Source organism: Coregonus lavaretus, assembly GCF_964263955.1.
Source record: "Coregonus lavaretus genome assembly, chromosome: 9".
NCBI lineage: Eukaryota > Metazoa > Chordata > Actinopteri > Salmoniformes > Salmonidae > Coregonus > Coregonus lavaretus.
In genome coordinates, this window is record NC_139996.1 from 1861500 (window position 1) to 1870233 (window position 8734).

General features: G+C 40.7%; 1 protein-coding gene across 4 annotated transcripts in view; it reads right to left on the reverse strand.

The window, feature by feature from the left end:
- The window catches only part of LOC311135436 (NACHT, LRR and PYD domains-containing protein 3-like), a 28685-nt gene extending 20762 nt beyond the window's left edge, over positions 1 to 7923 (reverse strand). The window contains exons 1-4 of one of the 4 annotated variants that reach the window (XM_084169386.1): positions 7759 to 7923; positions 7419 to 7478; positions 6834 to 7022; positions 3558 to 3674 (exon numbers count right to left, since the gene is read on the reverse strand). In XM_084169386.1, the coding sequence (XP_084025512.1) occupies positions 3558 to 3674; positions 6834 to 7006 (290 nt within the window). In that variant the 5' untranslated portion in view covers positions 7007 to 7022; positions 7419 to 7478; positions 7759 to 7923. Of the gene's footprint in view, positions 1 to 3557; positions 3675 to 6833; positions 7023 to 7418; positions 7497 to 7758 lie in introns of all 4 variants that reach the window. The other 3 variants (XM_084169387.1, XM_084169385.1, XM_084169388.1) reach the window with 3 other exon arrangements.
- Between the last annotated feature and the right edge of the window lie 811 nt (positions 7924 to 8734).

An 8734-nucleotide genomic window follows, 5' to 3' on the forward strand; every position in this document is an offset into this window, starting at 1 on the left:
CCGTCGGGAGTGAGTATGGCCCCAAGGAAGGAAATCGTGGTGACATGGAATTCACTCTTTTCGGCCTTCACGAACAGAGAGTGTTGTCGGAGTCGGTCCAGAACCTGTCGTACATGGGACACATGTTCACTCAGAGAGTTAGAGTAGATTAGGATGTCATCAATGTACACTATGACAAAGCGATCAATCAAGTCCCTGAAAATGTCATTCATGAACGCCTGGAACACAGAGGGCGCGTTAGTAAGTCCATAGGGCATGACACAATATTCATAATGTCCTCGATGGGTGATGAAGGCGGTCTTCCATTCATCCCCTTCTCTAATGCGCACCAGATTGTACGCACTCCTGAGGTCCAGTTTACTGTAGATGGAGGCCTGCCCCACCTGCTCGAGGGCTGCTGGAATCAAAGGAAGGGGGTAACGATTTTTAATGGTAATATCGTTCAAACCTCGATAGTCTATACAAGGACGCAGTCCGCCATCCTTTTTCTTAATAAAGAAAAAACTGGATGCGGCGGGAGACGTAGATGGGCGAATGGCCCCTTGCTGTAGTGCCTCATCAATATACTTGCTCATTGATTCTCGTTCCGGCTGTGACAAAGGGTAGATCCTTCCGCGAGGAGGTGTAGCCCCGGATAGCAGATCAATTGCACAATCCCAGGCCCGATGCGGTGGTAACACGGTAGCCCTCTCCTTGGAGAACACCTGCGCGTAATCCTGGTACTCTGTAGGAACAACAGTAGACACCGCACCCTGCGCATCCTCCACAGTAGACGTTTTGCAAGGTAAAATGAGGCACTCTGCCCTACATACCTCACTCCAAGCCGTGATATCGCCAGATTTCCAGGAGATGACCGGATCATGGGTAACGAGCCAGGGGTGGCCGAGGACTAGCGGCTCCCGTGGAGCGGAGATGACGAACAGAATGATGTTCTCATGGTGCAGGGAGCCCACTTGTAACTTTATTTCTTCGGTACGGTGCGTAATGAACCCAGTGCCCATGGGCTCACCGTCTAGCGCGTTGACTCGCAGGGGAGGTTGAATTGGGATAAGTTGAACTCCCAATTCCTCAGCGAGACCCACATCCATAAAACTGGCAGCCGCCCCGGAATCAATAAGACCTTCCAATCGGCGCACTCTCTCTCCAACAGATAAGGTAACTGGCACATACATTTGTTTAGATGTGATGTTGAAAACATGAGTCTCACTCACCGGTTGGGCAGTTCCGAGGCGATACTCTGGGGTACGGTTTGGTCGTACCGGACATTGCCGAATGAAATGACCCGACTGACCACAATACAGGCATAGTCCGTCTTGCCGACGTTGTTGTCTCACCGAGCCCTGTAGGGGTGACCGTCCCAGTTGCCTAGGTTCCTCCTCAGATTCTCTCCTCCGCTCTGACGATTGCGTAGGACCAGTGACCGAGGGCTCCCGGACTGTGGATCCCTTGTGTTGCACTATCAGATTATCAATAGAGACGGCGATGTTGATAAACTCATGTAGCGCAGTGATATCTCCCCGACAAGCCAACTCAGTCTGTACTTCTTTGCGCAGCCCTCTTCGGAAAACGGTGAGCAAAGCAGTCTCGCTCCATCCGCTACCGGCTGCTATAGTACGGAACTCTAAAGCGTAGTCGGCTACTGTGCGACGGCCCTGCTGAAGTTCGCATAGTTGGTGTCCCACGCTACGCCCAGATACTGGGTGGTCGAACACCTCTTGAAACAGTCTCTTAAACTGAACTTCCGCATTCAACTCGGGGACCTCCGCTGCCCAAAGCGCAGTAGCCCAATCCAGTGCTCTACCCGTTAGCAGAGAAATCATGAAATCCACCCTGCTACGGTCATCGGAAAACATAGTACGATTATACGACATATACAGGGACGTCTGGAGTAGAAACCCCTGACATTTGCCAGGTTCCCCGTCGTACCTTGTCGGTATAGAAATCGGAGGTGCATGACGAGGACTGACCGTACTCGGGGTGGTGCCTTCCGCCGCACCAGCGTTGAGTAGCTGCAGGAGTTCATCCATCCGTTTCTCCTGTATCTCCCATCGCCTCTGTAATTCCGCTGGATCCATGGTAATGGCGAGGTATTCTGTAATGAATACTCGGACAGAGTGGTAAGATCCAATCGCAGAATAGCGATGCTTTATTAGAGTACAGACAAGGGAATAGCTTAATCGTGGTCGGGCGGGCTGTGGTCAAAACCGGGCCAGGCATAGAAAGGCAGAGGTACCAATGGAGCGGGCTTAGTCGTAGTCGAGGGCACAGGCACAGGATCAGAGGACGGTAATCACTGGGGTAGACAAGCAGAGGATTAAGCAATTCGGGGAGTCAAACAACAAGGCACAGGTCGGATACACGGGTAATCAAAAACAACAAACTCTCTCTCTCTCTCGGAACAAAACGCTTAGCAAGTCACAATGGAACAATACCTCGCACCGACTGAACTTCTGAGCACACCTTATATCCTACCCTAATTACAGACAGGTGTGCTCAGAACTCAGGTGAACCAGATCGAGTCTGATGACTCCCCCTCTCTGTAGATCGGGGAAGTGTCAGACTCCGTCTAGACCCAGCCAACCCCCGATCCCTTACAGTTGGTTTATTTAGTTAAAAAATATTTCTTACTTACTTTTTTAAAAACTCTGCATTGTTGGTTAAGGGCTCGTCAGTAAGCATTTCACTGTAAGGTCTACACATGTTGTATTCGGCGCATGTGACAAATCACATTTGGTTTGATTGATTTGTTCATTTTCTAAATGTTCTGTCGTAAGTAGTTGAACACATTACTACTCCAACCTCGTGAAAGTGACAAACTGACACGTTTTCATGTTAGTCAAAAACAACTTTATATGGAAGGAGTGCCTTTGATTTGACGGCCTGCACATGCGCAGTACGGCGTGAGACGACCGTTCGACCTGATGACATGTTTTTACACATGAGCTTCAAATTAAATCAAATTAAATTGTATTTGTCACATGCGCCGAATACAAAAGGGGTACACTTTACCGTGAAATGCTTACTTACGAGCCATTTCCCAACAATGCAGTTAAAAAGTAACAAAATTAGCTAAATAAAAAAAATAGTAACACATTAAAATAACAATAATGAGGCTATAAGGAGTACCAGTACTGAGTCAATGTGCAGGGTACCAGGTAGTTGAGGTAATATGTACATATAGGTAGGGGCAAAAGTGACTAGTCAATCAGGATAGAGATTACATCTCCTCATCCAGGGAGTGCACACACACTCACTGACAGACACACACACACACACACACACACACACACACACACACACACACACACACACACACACACACACACACACACACACACACACACACACACACACACACACACACACACACACACACACACACACACAGGGAGGGAATGTAGTGTTTGTTTAATATTGTTTTAGGACTATGAAAATGGAAAAAAGGATTCGCCAATGGTTTATGAAAACAACAAAAATAAATGGGAAAATGGGAGAGGAGAAATGACTAGAGACAGTGTTGTTTAACTCACTGACCATGACCCATGAGTTCTTCTTACCTTTGTTCAGTAGAAAAGTCTCCCTCTCTGAAGTATATAGGACGACCCATAGACTGGTCACTCTTCATGGACACACAGCTGGGTACAGGGGAGGCTGGTCTCTCCTGCTTGATTGGACTTCAACACAACAGAGACAAACATTACATCTCTCATCTACTCTGAGTTCAGATGGGGAAACAGAGGAAGAGTTTCATTCCAAAACGCTATATATCCATTTTCAGAAATGTTCGCAAATTAACTTCTATTGTTTAAAGAAATTATCAAATAAATGGTTGTGTTTTTTCACTATCTAATCATGGCAGGGGGTTTTCAATGACAGACATGTGTTTGTTTAAAATCGATCACTTGATGGTTTCATTTCAGAGAGACAAATAATCATGTTTTTTTGCAAAATGCTATATATCTGCCTCACTATCAGAGAAATAAGTAGTACTGCTAGGTTTCACACAGTAATAATATATATATGCCTCACTCTCAGAGAAATAAGTAGTACTGCTAGGTTTTACACAGTCAAATGTAACCGACCGGCTCGATTCGGACTCATGTAGGAAAATTTGAAATTGTGTTTTTTACATTGGATAAAAGTGGAGACTCAGCTAGAAAAAGGTATATCATACACTACAGTTGAGGAACAATGGGAAAGTAATTCTGCTTTGAAAGATGATAAACTTGTAACCTCCTGCCATCCAGGACCTCTATACCAGGCGGTGTCAGAGGAAGGCCCTCAAAATTGTCAAAGACTCCAGCCACCCTAGTCATAGACTGTTCTCTCTGCTACCGCACGGCAAGCGGTACCGGAGTGCCAAGTCTAGGTCCAAAAGACTTCTCAACAGCTTCTACCCCCAAGCCATAAGACTCCTGAAAAGCTAATCATGGCTACCCGGACTATTTGCACTGCCCCCCCACCCCATCCTTTTTACGCTGCTGCTACTCCGTTAATTATTTATGCATAGTCACTTTAACTCTACCCACATGTACATATTACCTCAACTACCTCAACTAGCCGGTGCCCCCGCACATTGACTCTGCACCGGTACCCCCCTGTATATATAGCCTCCCTACTGTTATTTTATTTTACTTCTGCTCTTTTTTTCTCAACACTTTTTTTGTTGTTGTTTTATTTTTACTTTTTTTGTTAAAAAATAAATGCACTGTTGGTTAAGGACTGTAAGTAAGCATTTCACTGTAATGTCTGCACCTGTTGTATTCGGCGCATGTGACCAATACAATTTGATTTGATTTGATTTGATTTGAAGAAAAGGGTCTTTGAATGTTTTGGTACACCTACTGGAGAGCTCTTCTTTATCTAGTGGTGTTACTTTGGCAGATAATGTCACCCATCTATTTAGATATTTTAAAAATATATAATTAACTAAATGTATGGTGTTTTTGGTTTATGTCAGTTTCATTGTTTGTTATGCTCTAAATTGTTATTTTATGGTTGTAAGTGGTAAAATGAACTAGAAAATGTCATATTTTGCAATTCTGAGTAATTACTACTTCAGTAAGGATATACTTTATTCAGTACTACTGCAGTTGCTAAATAATTCCAATAGATGACAGCATAAGACCACGAATGACATTTCAGAAGCTCAGCTTAGTTTTCTCCCTGGATACACCACCACTCCCCATATTGCTGCTTGTAGCCTATAACTGATGCTTCGTGGTCTTATGCTGCCATCTATTGGAAATTTAGCAATTACAAGTTATTAATTCACGTACAGACATTGGTGAGGCAGCTGAGAATAAAGTGTATTTTTCTTGTTAATTCCTTAGATCAGTCTCAAACCTACCCCACCTATGCAATGCCAATTGCTGGACTTTTACACAGAGGTTACTAGGTCACCCAGTTCAAACCACATTTGAAAAATAAAACTAATGTGGCTTGTTTATCAAGTGTTCTGCCTTGCAATTATACATATAATAAAATAACAACAAAAAAAGCAAAATGCGTTGACAGGTTTTGATTAACGAAAAAATCAAAACGCTATTTAATACAATAATTGTATTTACTAACATAATATTATTATTAAAATAGTTTATAAAAGTGTTCTACGCTACCCTACCCTAGAATTATGGTTAACGGTTAAGGCTAAAATAGGTTATACGTAGTGTTAGAGTTTCTGTATAGCACTTTGTGACATCTGATGATGTATAAAGGGCTTTATAAATACACAGTAATTACTTTTTTTATAATAATAATAATAATAATAATAATAATAATAATAATAATTAATTATACACATTACATTTTGGATAGAAAGTACTCAGACATCTATAGTGTTTACAGTAATGACTTTTACCGATCATTATCTTTTTTAATCCCACCCCTCTGCTACTCTCAGCCCCGCCCACCTATCTCCGTAGAACCATCCTCTTGATTTCCACCTGCCATATATTTTTCAACTGTGCTGTGATGTCTTACATGCATTTTTAACCTTTCTAGTCGCATAGTATCCACAGACTGTAAGTTAAAGATCAATATTTTTCATAAGAGTATTCTGTTGTTGAGTGACTGACTATGGCTATCCAAATGCCCAGCACTGCTATTTCTAAGGATAATTTCTAATGAATATTGGGATTTTTCAACCATTTCTATTGTCCTATAAATTATATTCTTAACAAAAAAAGTCCTATTTAATAGTAGTAGACATAATTCATAAATGGCACCACGCAGGGTTCTATATATAACTTTTAGTGGTTCCATATATTAAGCAAGCGATAGAACCCTTTTTGGTTTAAACAGGAGTGAAGAGTGTGTTGATATAACGGTAATATTGTCAAAATTCCGCTTGTAACAACCATCAGAATGAGTAAAAACAACAAGGTTATGCATGACATCATATTAGACAATAATTAAGAGTAGGATAAATGATTATGTCATGTAAAACTTCTATAGATGTGTGTGTGTATGCTGGTAAAGATGTGTGTGTGTGTGTGTGTGTGTGTTGTGTGTGTGTGTGTGTGTGTGTGTGTGTGTGTGTGTGTGTGTGTGTGTGTGTGTGTGTGTGTGTGTGTGCTGGTGAGACATCCACATATCACAGTCAAATATACAGGATACAAACATTTCATTCCAGCTATATAGCGTTTTGCAATACAAAAATTCATACCCAAAAATCTATTAATTAAAATCTCAGAACAACAATATTTTACAGACACATGAAGTTACCCATAAGCAATCATTTCTGATGTAAAATAACAAACGTGAAAAAATTGTGGATATAACGTTTTAGAAATAAACTCCTTATAAATTCTTAAACAACATTGTCATCTCACCTCTTAGCTTTGGTGTCATGTTCCCCAGAGAGACTCATTTTAGAGGCAGGGCCCCCCTCCTCTGTCTCCCCAGAGAGACTCATTTTAGAGGCAGGGCCCCCCTCCTCTCTCTCCCCAGAGAGACTCATTTTAGAGGCAGGGCCCCCCTCCTCTTTCTCCCCAGAGAGACTCATTTTAGAGCACTGACCCCTAAACAGAGATGCAGCATGTTGGTTTTGGTGAACACAGTGACAACTAATTATTGAAGGTCAATTTGTTCTATTTTATCTCTTAGAAATCAAACATTTACTAACAGACACGTCCAAACAGTCAGGTGATTTAATGCAATCACAGGAACATGTATCATGACTGATATTTTTCACCTTTTCTCCATGTAGTGAAGCTATAAATAATAATAATAATAATAATAATAATATTAATAATAATAATATTAATAATAATAATGATAATAATGTCTCACTTTCTCTTGTAATAATTTCACTCATTCTAGTGTGTTGCTTTGTTCAACAGGTCTGCAATTATTATGATATTATTGAATTTAATTCATAATATCAATGTTAAGAAAAGTACGTTCAGGTTTCATACCAAATTACACAGGAAGTAGGAGCTCACTGTCATCTTGAAAACAACAAATGTTCTGATATTCTGAAAGATGATTTAGAACTATGATACATTAACATTTTTACAAATTGTAAAATAACCACGATATACGAATCCTATAATACGAGATATGAACAATATGTTTTTGAATTTGACTTGCCTACGCCCAGTTAGCACCATTTTGTATGATTGAACTGTCACGTACCTGTCCCAGGTGAAATGGACCGTTAGGTCTGGGTGTTTTACTGTCATTCTCTATACTATAATAACACCATATATTTAATTTCTCTAAACACTTTACAATAATCCCTTGGAAGATTCTTACCTTGTAGCCTGTTTTCACAAACAGAACATGTCAAGTCATTGAGATATTTTCCGTTGTGCTGAGAGAGCACCTTCCTGATGACAAGTGGCTCTGTATCTATGTTCTAGGTACAGTTGATCTTTGGATGCAATAATATCTGGTCAAAGTCTAGTGGCACAACACCATAGTATATCATTAACAGAACAGCAGTTTAACCTTTGGCCAGTAATGGTCAAGGCACACTATAAAATGTAGAATCATTATGATGGATCCAGTTTCAACATATCTCTAACTTTGAAGTATACAGTGGGGCCCCAAATTATTAACACCCTTGATAAAAGATGAGTAAAAATGACTGTATACAATAAATAATTCAAATACTGAGCTATATTGTATGCTAAAACATTTGCTCAGAGAAAGATTTTGTTTAACAAGTAATACTTTTTTTCTCAAAAAGGTAGGGGTCAAAATTGACACCCCCTTTCAATACCTCACGTTGTGATAACGGCACTGAGCCTTTTGCTAAAATGTTTTATGAGTCGGAGAACACATTAGGAGGGATCTTAGACCATTCCTCCATTTAGAATCCTTCCAACTACAGGAAGGTAGAGGTAGATTTTCCTACAGGGCTGTGTAGACCTTGTGAAGACTTACAGAAAACGTTTGACCTGTGTCATTGCCAACAAAGGGTATATAACAAAGTATTGAGAAACTTTTGTTATTGACCAAATACTTATTTTCCACCATAATTTGCAAATAAATTCATTAAAAATCCTACAATGTGATTTTCTGGATTTTTTTCTTCTCAATTTGTCTGTCATAGTTGACGTGTACCTATGATGAAAATTACAGGCCTCTCATCTTTTTAAGTGGGAGAACTTTCACAATTGGTGGCTGACTAAATACTTATTTCCCCCACTGTATGTGCAGTAGAGTACAGAGCCTTTCAGAGGGAGTGGCGATGATAAAACATGTACAGGCAGAACAGAAGAATCCT